This window comes from Antedon bifida, chromosome 4 (assembly GCF_963402885.1).
Source record: "Antedon bifida chromosome 4, ecAntBifi1.1, whole genome shotgun sequence".
In the NCBI taxonomy this organism is placed as follows: Eukaryota; Metazoa; Echinodermata; class Crinoidea; order Comatulida; family Antedonidae; genus Antedon; species Antedon bifida.
Window position 1 is genome coordinate 5,276,025 of NC_136229.1, and position 13,171 is coordinate 5,289,195.

General features: G+C 33.2%; 3 protein-coding genes and 1 long non-coding RNA gene across 5 annotated transcripts in view; 1 reads left to right on the forward strand and 3 right to left on the reverse strand.

Moving 5' to 3' along the window:
* Window positions 1-177: 177 nt before the first annotated feature.
* LOC144841384 (adenosine receptor A3-like) lies at window positions 178-3,330 on the reverse strand. Its single transcript, XM_078697704.1, has 2 exons — window positions 3,175-3,330; window positions 178-2,509 (listed from the first exon to the last, which is right to left on the reverse strand). Exon 2 carries the CDS (start codon window positions 2,501-2,503, stop codon window positions 1,499-1,501), a length of 1,005 nt encoding a protein of 334 aa, XP_078553830.1. The 5' UTR covers window positions 2,504-2,509; window positions 3,175-3,330; the 3' UTR covers window positions 178-1,498.
* A 1,779-nt stretch (window positions 3,331-5,109) lies between these two features.
* Window positions 5,110-7,328, reverse strand: LOC144841385 (uncharacterized). The gene is made up of 4 exons (XR_013612023.1): window positions 7,257-7,328; window positions 6,747-6,829; window positions 6,228-6,281; window positions 5,110-6,016 (listed from the first exon to the last, which is right to left on the reverse strand). It is a non-coding gene; the product is annotated as an uncharacterized LOC144841385 (long non-coding RNA).
* A 474-nt stretch (window positions 7,329-7,802) lies between these two features.
* Window positions 7,803-13,171, forward strand: part of LOC144841618 (uncharacterized) — a 136,042-nt gene continuing 130,673 nt past the window's right edge. Inside the window, exon 1 of the mRNA XM_078698066.1 lies at window positions 7,803-7,812. The gene's annotated coding sequence lies outside the window, so the exon portion shown is untranslated. The remainder of the gene's footprint in view (window positions 7,813-13,171) is intronic.
* Window positions 8,302-13,171, reverse strand: part of LOC144841591 (sterol regulatory element-binding protein cleavage-activating protein-like) — a 64,595-nt gene continuing 59,725 nt past the window's right edge. For both annotated transcript variants that reach the window (XM_078698024.1, XM_078698023.1), the window contains exons 18-24: window positions 12,821-12,906; window positions 12,230-12,330; window positions 11,917-12,074; window positions 11,571-11,651; window positions 11,197-11,412; window positions 10,831-10,893; window positions 8,302-10,540 (exon numbers count right to left, since the gene is read on the reverse strand). In XM_078698024.1, the coding sequence (XP_078554150.1) occupies window positions 10,364-10,540; window positions 10,831-10,893; window positions 11,197-11,412; window positions 11,571-11,651; window positions 11,917-12,074; window positions 12,230-12,330; window positions 12,821-12,906 (882 nt within the window). In that variant the 3' untranslated portion in view covers window positions 8,302-10,363. The remainder of the gene's footprint in view (window positions 10,541-10,830; window positions 10,894-11,196; window positions 11,413-11,570; window positions 11,652-11,916; window positions 12,075-12,229; window positions 12,331-12,820; window positions 12,907-13,171) is intronic.

Sequence of the window (13,171 nt, forward strand, 5' to 3'; positions counted from 1 at the left end):
AATGTCAAACAATCAATGAATTGTGTTTCCAACTTGAACTTAAAATTTCTGCAAATCCATTTTCATCACACCCACATAACAAGGATGAGGATGTATTGCGAATTTTCTTGGCGGACTCAAAACAAATGCTTTACTGTTTACAGTGTCACGTTTCAAATTGTTAATATAGGACTAGACTATTAGTATTATAATCTCATTAACAATATTATGTAATGAGATTTGCATATGGCTATGTCGATTTTCAAACGAAATAGGCCTATTTAGTCGTACGTGTTGACGTGTTTTCATGATACCGTAACTGTTTCTGTCACAGAAAATAATAATCAAGAAGCTTTTATAGTAGGTAACTTTATTTTATTTGTCGAATTATATGATATGAACATTAACTGTTGATATGACTGTGTCATAAATAATTACGGTTTCCACCTTTTCTGAGAGTAACCTATGAGAAAGTTAATTGAATTACAAGGGCCAATCAATATATCTATTTTATTTACAGCCTACATAACAATATTCTAAAGATAATAATTATAATTATTCTAATGTCATAATTCTTCTTAATCATTTTCTTTTGTTGGCTATTACCGAAATAATCGCATAGATAATATAAAATCTCCGAATTCAATCGTACTTTTAACCCGATATGAAAATCGGTCAGATGAAAAAGAAGTACAAGGTAATTTGGTTGTATAAAGATATTAATTCAATTGGCAAGTAGGCTACAGATGTATAAAGGACATGGAAACAATTTATATCTGCTCAAGCCTACAAGAAAGCACTTAAAACACATGTACTAATGCAAAGCGGCGTTCTCGTAACGTATCACCGGTTCCTCTATGTACAAAATTACAATGATACTACTCTGGGGACGCATCATACCTGTTATATATAATTACGATTAATTTGCACAAATATCCGTATCATTGGATACAATACGTATATACATTATTGTTTTCAAGGAGAAATGGATCAATAGAACATCATATTAAATACGGTGTCTTCTGAATTGGGGTTATTTAGGCCTAATGTTAAAACGTGTAATTTCCTATCTTAGAGAGAAACTCTTGAAAAGGAGTGTGTCCTTAATAGGGTGGCCCAAATGATGAAATGATACTGTATTAATTATCGAACCATTGGGTTATTCAATAAATCGTAGGCATGGGTTTCAATGATTGTTACAATATTGTTCGAAGCTATTTGAAAGCTTAAAAACTTAAAGACATTGAAAAAGTGCAGTAAAACTTAGGTAAATGTGAGGAAATATTGAAATAGCAACATGGTAGGCCTATCACATTATTATTAATAACTAATATTTACAATTATACACATACTCGGCATTGTTCAAATTGTTTTTATGCGAGTCAATGAGGACTTTCTGGTGTTTCCAAAACCAATATCTATGTCCAAAACATGTAAGCGAGTCCTCGTGTCATGCGCTTGTCAAGCGTGCGAGACCGGTTATGACGAGTAAGTTTGATAACAATTAATCAATAATATTTCAGTTGTTATGTTTAATTGTATTTTCTTTGGTGTAATTTGAAAGTCTAGAGTTTTGTCTTGCAAGAGTAGTTGAAGAATCGTTGTTTTCGAAATCTTTAGAATCGTATTTTCCACAACAGCATTTAAACAGCGCTTTGACGCTGTCACCAAAATCAGGTAGACGTCTCCAGTAAATGAATGGATTTAATACCGCGTTCATAATACCGATGCAGATAGTAAAATATAACGGAATGGTTCCCCTCCAGCAGATATCTTGCTCATTTCTTGCCATCAGGATTCCGATTCTGAAAGATTCCACGCCCCATGGTAGATAACAGCAGATGTAAAGAGCTACAATCATAACAAAACCTTCGAGAACTCTTTTTGATTTTATAAACTTGCCGCGTTTTATTGTTGATCGTTGTGATTGTGATACCTCTTGTTTGTTAACATTCATGAATATCAAAAGATAGAGTACGATGATGACTACCAGAATAATAAATAAAAGGACTGGAATGATAAAGTGGTAGAGATAGCCATAAGCCGCCGGTTTGTCTATAACAGAGAAGAACAGTACTGCAGACAATAGCCAGATGCCACCACAGACCGCTATCAGTTGCCGAGACGTTGCTAGTTTCTTACTATACGGACACAACACTATCTTTAAGAATCGTTCAATCGCTATAGACAGGATTGTGAGCATAGAAACAAACGAGACAATACTCCCGAGGATATCTCCAACGCCGGCTCCACCCCAGACGACAACCGGGAAAAGCAATCCAACCAACAAATCAGATATACACAGATTAAATATCAGAACGTATCTTGATCTATGTAGTTTCTTGTTTAATATCATAGCTATTAGTATAATAGAATTCGTGATGATAATCAGAAACGATAAAATAGCAATAATGGATAGATAGCTATAAACGTATGAGGCGTTTGTCGCAAGTTTAGTCCGAGTGAAGTCAGGAAAAGTACATATCCATGGCGACAGGACAGTTTCATTTGATGTTTCCGCCATTGTCGCCTGAAAAAACAAAGAAATATATATTAATAAGTGCCAACTGTAGGGCCTACTTTTTTAACTTATTTCATTCATGTATAAATAAATAATAACAAACAAACAAAAGCTACTAGGCCTTGCTAAGTAATTTTTTTAACATGTAAGTATTTGTCATAGTGAATTTTTTTAAATCATAATTACATTTATAGAGATGAATTATAGGGAGGCCTACATGTTAAGTATTTAGCAAGACGTGTATACTATTCTCGTCAAATCTTCGTGTCAAAATTCATGGAAAAATCTAAGACAGACGAAAGTAAAAGTAAGCCTATATTTAATCAAGAACACAGGTGAAAGTTAAGTTTAATTGGTTTATACCATTGAAAGCAAATTATTGTTTTTAAATTTAATAGAAAGATAAGAAATTGGCATTGTGTTTGTTTATGCTTTGTACATCCGTAAAGGAAATAATTCATGAAGCGTCTTTTTTTATCAAAACCTCTCCACAGAGGCGTAAACAATATCATAGTAATGTATTTCTTAGTTAAACTTTCTCGTGTGTATAATCGAGTTTTAAGTACTGAATAGAACACTGTACGAGTGAAATCGAGTGCTAAGATCTGAGTAGCCTATCAGTTCTAAAGTTGTCCAATTCTAAAATATGTAATATTATTAAAATAAAATCTTACCTATTATTCAGAGGAACATCAAAACCGGATCTGTGATCTTTAGTTACCGAATCTGCAAGAATATCTGATGCTACTGACTAAATTGCACCGGCAGCTTACGATGCGCCTGCGAGGTACTACAACTTACCGGCGATTGTCAATGGAGGAGTGTGTAAAGTAGTTTAATAACACTGGCTCTTCATTGGTAGAATTAAGGAAATGACATGACGTCACGTCATCATCACGTGAAATTATAGCAAGGTACTATAAGTGTAGAATGCATAACCATTCAGCAATAAAATAGTGTATATAAAACACACTGACGTATAAGTTCCCTATATGTTTTATAATTGTTGCCATTTTTTTAGTGCTACACCATTTTTTTTTAAATAAGCACTTTTCTTTTATCAATGGGGATACAGTTGTTCAAATTACCCAAAATTCCTATTCGGTTGTACACAGTTGTAGAAAAACAAATTATGAGGAAAAAAACGCATGGAAAATGTATATAATTATAATCTCTTTTAATTTTTGGTGCATATTCGGCTTCATATTTTTATTTGCCCGCTATATCAAAATGTATCCAATTCGTATACCGAACTGACACTTTCTCACTATATAACATGAGTCTGACTGGCTTTTGTAGCGAATTGTCAAATTCTGTGTTTGACCATTTTTAGAGAAATGTTTGTTAGTCAGGTGCCACTCAATTGAATTAAAATAATTATTTCATATTTTACTACACATATACTACAGTACTACATCGTTTAACATCTATAAATAATTTCATAACCACTATTAAAACAAGTTCAGCAGACTATCAGAGTCACGTACTCGACTGATTTGACAATTAAAACTTTGACTTTGGAAACAATTAATAGCGTTTTAATAGGCCTCTTTTATCAGCAACACCAATTAATCTAAATGTGTCTAATGTGTTGATAATGAAAGGATGTAATTGTTCACCAAGGTTAACAGACAGGCTTCAATGTTAATTGTTTTGACTGACGTTGTTTTCCGAAGTCTATGTCAATGGTAGAGTATTTACCTAAGTTCCTTCAGTAGTTTTCCATCCGGACGGTTCAAATCATTCAGTTTATGAACTCATTATTTTTATCTATTCCTATGATTCGCAGTTTTGATGTAGAAAAGGCGTCATACGGATTATAATTTATTTTTAAAAACCTTTTTCAGTTATATTTCAGTCATAGGCCTATAGTATTATAATTATTTGTATACGTCGTTATACATAACAGAAAAACAATGTTGTAGGTAATGGGTTATTTTTAGCACATTCGCAACCCCTTTCGTAGGTACATAAGCTTATACTTTTTTCGCACAATCTATAATCTGTTCATTCATTTAAAGATGGGAGTAATAACAATTATTACATGCATGCCTTATCAATCACAGTCAAAGTACGGTATTCAATAGGCCTAGATGTGAAGGCTGATATTATCAACGCGAAACATTGAAAAAACTTGCCTTATTAATTTGAGTGGAGTTGTGGCTTGGTGGTTATGATGCTTGGCTACCACTCCAAGGGTCCTGAGTTCAAGTCCCGTCACATGTCAGGATTTTTTCTAAGGACAAAATTACAACTCCACTCCCAAAGACTTGTAATAAAACCTTTTTTTTGTTTATGTAGAGCATCTTGTGTATATGTTTGTCTTGTGAACCTCTGAGGGTCCCTAATGATCAGCAATTGCTGGATGGATCACCCTCATTAAATATGGTAACATTTTCCATATAAATTTAAAAAAAATTAGAGTAAGATTTCTCTAGCAGACGGTTATATAGAATGGTAACAACCGAAACGTCCTAATATAACACTCGTGACCAATACGAAACTGTTAAATTATTTAAAAAGTATAAACAAAATAAAAAGCAGGATATAATAAACATGACACTCTTAAATTGTCAGAGCAATCGATTTGTATTTTATTAGAGACTGAAAGTGAAATTAACATTTCAGACACGGATGGGGATATACTCATGAACACTAAATGGGGCCTGATTTTAGTGAAATTTGAGGAAACATTTTCGATTGTTCCAGTAACCTATTAGACACCATAATAAAGGAAGATATAAAACTAGTATAATCATTGCGTGTCATGTGAATGTCACACGAGTTATTTTTATCATATTACTTACTACCGTTTTTAAATAAACAATAGCTATTGATCTATAGTTAAAATTGAATTATCACAATATAAGCCTAATAACATAGTAATTTAATGAAAAAACAATCATTTTAACTGAGGCCTATACCATACCAGCCGAGCCTAGCTTTAAATGTCGCACCACCAGGAAACATGTGCCTGTCTCGCTGTGGTACGACGATGTGCTGTGCATGTGCTTTGGACTCACCATCTGACTCACCATCAGAATTTGAATAAATTCCAATAAGATTATGTTATCCGCTAAGGTCTATAAGGCCTATTTAACCGAACATCAATTCTTGGTATAAAATAATAGTTATATTTAAACTACAATTTAAAATAATCAGTAGAAACGCCAAAACTATAAAAATGAAGAAATTGAGTAAGTCCTCCTTGCTTAGATAACAAATAGAATTGCTTTTAGCTTGTCACGTCTCTCTGCTGCTGTCGTTGTCGTACTTACATCCGGTACGCGCGCGTCGTACTCGCTACAAGTTTTACACCAGATCACGTGTCAAATGTAGCATAGTGTTCATTGAAGCATGCTCTGACGAAATTAATAATGTACATTAACTAGGTGGTTTACATGTACATTCCACTGAATTTGAAGCGACTGCAGCATGAATTCATGCAGTAAGTGTAGTAGCCACAATCTTTTGTTGTTTGACAAGGTCTTCTGCAGCCTCGCTTGTTCTCCGTTACTATAACAAAAAAATAATTAGACAACTAATGTTTAACTATTTCAATCAAATATCAAGAGATAATTTCAGATTTGCCGATTTATTTTTCCAGTTATTTGGGGTGTTTTTTTCTCTAGGGTAATACATTTATATCACTATTACCATGGAGAAATAATTATTTCTCCATGCTATTACAAAAATGATAATCTTAGTAAAGATGATGTATACTTACTTTCATCCGTCATTGTCATTGCTTCTCCATTCAACATTCCTCTTTTTTGGCGATCTGCAAATAATCAAATGACTTTTATGTTGTTAAATAAGTTAAATGATATTTTGATATATAAATAAAAAATATTTAAGCAAGTGCATATCGATCGGTTTAACTTGAAGATTTTTACACAAAAAGCGATGCACAAAATTATATACAGAGCAACAGCATAAAATAAAGTAATTTATAAGTAAACATAATTTTCTTCATCTTAATTTATGTAGAAGGCGACAATTACAAATTTAAAATATAAAACAAAACTATACAACAATTTATTTAAGAAAGTGCATTTCGATCAGTTTAACTTGAACAATACAAAAAAAGCGATGCACAAAATTATACACAGAGCAACAGCAAAATACAGTAATTTATAAGTAAACAGACTTTAGCCGCATCTTAATTTATCTAATAATTAACAATTTTACATTAAAAAACACCATGAAAATCGAATTTTAATAATATTAAACGAATATAACTTACCATCAGATCTGTACGGCTGAGCATGCGCAAAACAAAGGGCAACAGCGGCAACAAGCAGAACTACAATTGTAACTTTCATGTTTCTAAAAACAAACGAAACTATTATTGCCGTTGACGTTAAACAGTGACAGTGATTAAAGATGTATTGTCCCCAAAAAACATGAAAAAAAAGATTAATAAAATCAGATTTTAAATAGGCCATTTTGTAGCTTTAATAAATATAATCACTTCCGCAGAAAAAAAACCCAAACAAATAATGTTTTCACTTAGGCCTATAAAAGACTTTAAGTTATAGTTTTTTCAGTTAAATTATGGAACATCAATATGGCACATTCAACAACAAAACATTTACAGGGAGGCTTTTAAAAGAAAAGTTACCAAACTTAGATTATCAATTTTAGAAATGTGAAAAGAAACCTTTAAAATCTCAGTTATAGTTTGACATGGTGGAAGCTTGAAAGCAGAACTCTAAATCCCTATACACATTATTAGAATATTAAGCTGGCCTACCTTGTGTTTTGTCGAACGGTGCAACAGAAGACAAGCTGCAGTTGTCGGTGCGTTAAGATAAAGTATAAATGATTTCGCAAATCTCTAGGCCTACAGTTTTTATACTCAACAAAAAGGCAATTAATACTTCATTGATAATTACCAGTGTTTGTTTTAGTATTCCCATAAGACAACGTGATCTTTTGATTTTGTATACTCTAATTTCATAACTAAATTACTATTTAGAAACACACAGGTCGACAATCCCTTGTAGACTTTCAAATACTTACCTTATCATTATACATCATTGAACGACGTTTACTTTAAAAGTTTGGAAGCATCTTTTATCTCTAATTGATGTTTGTGTAAGTAAATTGAAAGTTCCACGCGTGACGTTTGTTGTGATGTGTTATGGTAATTAATTTGATTCATGCAAATTACTTGACAGATAAATTAAACAACGATTATTAATACAAATTGATGTAGCATATTATACCAAAATCAGAGGTACAGTTTTACAAGACGAAAGAGGAGGAGAAAAAATCATAATAGTAGTCGAAATGTTGTGGTTAAATTGATCGAAAGCGAATTTTAATTCAGTTTTTGTTGAACTGTAGGCCTAATAAGTTTTAAACATTACATAATCGGGCGGTATCTTTTGAAGTATGCATTAGTGCTGAGCGACAAGTCACTGGTTACGTGTGTATGATAGTATAGACGTAAAATGTGTTTAATGTACTGTACGTAGATTTCTCCAGTATCATAGAAATATTTGGTAATACAACATCGCATGTGTTTCACAAGTATCTCCAAGTATCATCTCATTACATGATACAGGTACCACTGTGATACACATGAGATGCTGTGTTACCAAATATGACTGATACTGGGCAAATATCGTAGTATATGGAGATACAGCACCGATACAGCACTGATAATCGGGTACAGACTGTTAATAGTAATACAGTATTATACTTGGTTTGCTTATGAATATAGCTGCGCTCAAACGCAAACTAATGTAATTCTATTGTCAGTAATATTTGTTACATAGAAAGACGCATTCCAATTGATTTAACGTGACCATACATTTTATTTATAAAATATATTTACAATAATCAGATCAATTTATACGAATTTCATCAGTTACATATCACCATGGTATAGCTTATTTCTAAAGCTAGATACTTGGACGCAACGCAAGCCCACCATAAGTAACTTAACCAATCAGGACGCGATGACTTATCTAAAACTGTCGCCTGTGATTGGTCAACTCACTTGCGTTGCCTCCAAATTTTTTCGTTATACTTATTTAATTGCATTTGTTACAAATCTCAATATTTGGCCAATATTATCATGGATAACAAATTCAAATTTTATGATTAAATAAACATTTCTTACATTTATTTTGACACAATTCAGTTTTGATTAGAATTGAATTTCAAACAAAAATTAATGCCCAGCTGCTAAATTAACAATGTACGTACTGTATAACATATTTGGCGATAAAAATGATATGCTAAAAACAATTCTTAAAATGAAAATACTCTCTATCACTACTCACACAATTCAACACATTTTTTTTTCAAACAAATATAAAATGGCAGTTGTCATCTATTCGAAATTACTACTGAAATTTTGATTACACAGATGTATCAACAAATGAAGGGAAGATCTAGTAATAATATAATATACGCTGGCGTTTTGGACGTATGTGGACACCTCGTATGGATACGGACTCCTCGTATGGATACGGACTTTCATAAAGAAGCAGCTAGTAATTTTTGCACACCTGGATGGATAGAGGCAAATGTACGTGTCTTTCCTAGGACACAAGCAATGCGATTAGCGAACTCCACATCAGAATTCCAACGTCAAAACAACAAAATTAAACATTTACTATACCCCTTCCACATGAAAAAGCAAAACTTCCTCTCGGAGACACTCTGCAGTTGACGCCCCGGTGTTTTGATTTGAAGGGTAAAATCAAACGACTCCGTAGTTCAAAACACCAGGGTTGCTAGGTTGGTGTGAATGGGTGTCTCCGGAGATCACTGCAGAGTTTTGGTGTGAAAGGGGTACTACACGCATAGGGAATGATTTACAATTTTAAATCAAAAGCTAATTGGAACTCGAAGCTAAAACTGAATCAACTTATCATGTACCACATCATTAAAAAAAACATGATCAAACAAACCAAATAACAAAATAATTTGTTTATTTATTTAAGAAGAGTTGTGCTTTTTTAGTTTTTACAGCTTTTTCTTGTTTTAAAAGTATTGTTGCGTAGAAAAAAAGGTTAAAAAAATAGGGCAACTTGGCAACCTACTAAAAAATGTATCAGACGAGATACATATGTTTTTTTTTGTTCCATCCACATCTTTGAATATTCTCTCCATTCCACTCATTATTTGTATATTCATTATCCACCAGTATTTTAAAATGCATAGTTGTCTAATAAACAGTTGCATATCTGTTTAGGCGTATTTGTATATAATAATGCACTTTTTTTTTACTTGCTATTCAGGCGCCAAAGACACGGAGTACCTTCAAGGCATCTTCATGCATAATAGGAACTTTTAGATTTTCTTTGCTACCCTATTACGTAATTGTTATGATTTGCGCATGCGCTAGGCGACTGGCAAATTTTAGCACTTGTTCAGTGGCATTTTGGCCTTCGCTGTGACTGTGAATACGAGTGGACGCATAATGTCATGACACTGCAAAAGTTTATCAAATTCATGATGGAGACGATGATTTTCTGAGAATGTAGTAAAGTGAATGTCCGTAAAATTATATTCGCAAACTGTGAATTATTTATTTTTATAGGGTTATGGGTTATGGCCTGGGTCTAGGCTAGGCCTAAGCTACACACTTAGCCTGGCCTAAGCCTGTGCACTTCCACCGGTCCAGCGAGGTGGAGTAGCTCCACATGGACAAGCCCTACTAGAGATTACAAGGTCAGATGGTCCCAAGGTCATTACGACATACGTTCAATAGCACGTCAACGTAAATGTCCACTTAATCTAAACGTTCATATATCATGTTCACTCAAATATAAAAGTCCCTACTGTAGGCTCTCGGGTTTCGTTGTGATTGTTCTTATCTTCTTAGCCCACCAGTAACTGGCTTCATTCATCCTTGCGTAGCTGTGGTGGAAATGCAATTACCCTCAACTCTTCTCCGCAATCACACACAATTGAACTGTGATCAATGGCTGTAATTTGATTGACGGTTAGGTACGTGCTACCCATGTCTACCTTGCGGAGCGGCTCACCTGACGATATATCCCAAACCACAAGACACCCCTAAAATAAAATTGTGACGAATAAGTTTAACTAGTTTAAAGTATTATTATCATTTACGTTTGGAATTTATTGCAACTAAAGTGGAACCTCTTCTTTTAGGAAACTTTGTTGGGTCCTAAAGCCTTGTCTACACTATCAAACTTTATGTAAAAAAAAAAAGTGATGTGCCCATATATGGACATGATGATGTCATATCACTACCATATTTGGGAATATCAATACCATTTTTTGTAAAACTAGTTTGAAGAGCTTAAAGATGTCCCCTTAATAATTGAAAATTAAGAATTTACCTTGCCCCCTGTAACCATTATTTTATCTGCTAATGTGATAACACTGCTGCCACAACCAGAGTCCTATTAAAAAGAAAAATATTTAAAATAAATAAAGTAAAAATAAAGTAGCCTTTGTTAAACAGTGACATTTCATTTACATGACGCACCATATGAGTATAAAGTGATTAAATCTAACAGACATTCTGTTACATATGTTTCTGAGTGTGTGGAGAATGACTTTTGCACTCAACAGCTGCATAGATACATGGTACAACATGAAAATGGAGGTTGTTATTGTACCACACAACACTGAACTCAGATATACTACTGAAAATAAAATAATCAAATTGTGATTTACCCATAGTAAAATAAAAAATATCTTACGAGTTGTATAATATGTATCAATCGTCCTCGAGTTGTCTTCTTCCAAACACACAGTCTGTCATCGGAGCCTATACTGACAACATAGTCATCCGAACAACACACAGAGAGCACAGAGCTAATGTGACCATTCAGAACATAAATGGGGTCACATTTCAATAAGTCCCAAACACGGACAGTACCATCGGCTGAACCACTCGCTATGGTGTGTGAACACGACTAAAAAAAATTATAGAAATATGTAGATAATAATAATAATATCCAACATTTAAAAAGCGCTCTTTAACGAAGTCTCACGGCGCAATATGAAAAGAATAGCTATTGAAATAGGTTTTCAGGAGAGATTTTTAGATACAATTTATCAATAAATAATTTACCTTATCCACTGTTACCACGGTTACTGCACCTGTATGTCCCCTTAATGTTGATAAATACAAACAATCTTCAAGGCGAAAAACCTATAAAAAATTAAAATAGTTTAGTGTATTTTTTATATTTTTTTTAAATGATAAAAATACATACAGTTATAATTATTAACCAATCAAAAATATACATAAGGTAGTTATTGCAATAATTAAGTTTTCTTCTAGTTGTGATTTTAGTTTTTATAGATATTGGCCCTATATAGATTGATCTGATACATATTTGGCCGAGTATTGTCATCCCAGGGCCTGAGTATAAAATGTATAGATCTTCTGAAACATATAACTAAACATACTGTACCTTAAGTGTGTGGTCATCACTAGCTGTGACCACCTGACCAGTCAATATGACCACTTCATTTATCAGTTGCTGATGAGCTCGCATTTGACAAACACGGTGACATTCCCACATTGACCCAGAAAAATACTCATTCTCTACAAAATGTCGGTTAAAAGACCCTGTAAACAAACAAATAGTACAGTATAGTATATATATCAACACGATGATGTCATATCACTACCATATTTAAGCATATCACTACCATATTTGGGCACATCACACTTTTTTGTCAAACTAGTTTGATAGTGTAGACAGAGCTTTAATGAGATCTTACCTTTATTTTCATAGGAATCTGTGAAATCTTGTACATAAGTTGAACTGCTATTTACAAGGTGTAAGAAATCTAACGTACCATCTAACCTAGCTACAACAAGCCTATGAAAATTAAATATAAAATCAATAATATCACAAAGGTGGCAATAGGATTAGATTTACCAAACATGATTTGCAAAATAATCATCTTAACTGATCTAAACTATGATTTTGCTTTACCCTATATCCTCTGGTATAATCCCACCCCACTATTGGCGGGGTGGATGGGACTATACCCAGGGAAACCCTGGTTCAGGAATAGAAATTGATTGGTAAGCATTTCTTGTAAAAACTCATCTGAATTGGCTAGAGAGAGGCCTACACTCAGACCAAAAGTCTATAATGGGATTATACCTGGGGATATGCGGTAAGTATTTGTCAAAAATAAATGTTTTCTGAAATCTTAGATCAAGCAGTCCTTTCCATATAAGAAAACTAAACTTGCTTGATACATTTTTCAGGCAGGCACTTGAAAAAAGACAAAAATGCTAGCTCTAGTAATCAGTAAAAAAATGATGGGGTTGTCAAGAAAAATAAAAAATAAAATACATACATGTTACCATATATACACATAGCAGAGACCCCAGATGATGAAGACTCAAAATAACAGAGTAATGAACCATTGCCAGCATCCCATATCTAAATGAAAGAAAAAAACATAAAAAACATAAACAAAACTATTGGCAATGTTGGTGCTACTATTCTTAACAGGGAATTTTCACAAAAACTAATTTGAATAACTAATTAGTATATTTTGAAAAAGATAACCAGTGGATAGAATAAAATTTCATATGTGTTGGTACATTACTAGATTAGATAGTTTACAGTACATGTACTACATATCAAAAATTCAAATTAAGGTATGTTCAATTTACTGTGCTGTAAGCTAGTTTAAACCTTCTAA

What these genes read in the sequence shown, in the direction of transcription:
- LOC144841384 (XM_078697704.1), bottom strand. Translation starts at nt 2,503, where the DNA reads ATGGCGGAAACATCAAATGAAACTGTCCTGTCGCCATGGATATGTACT.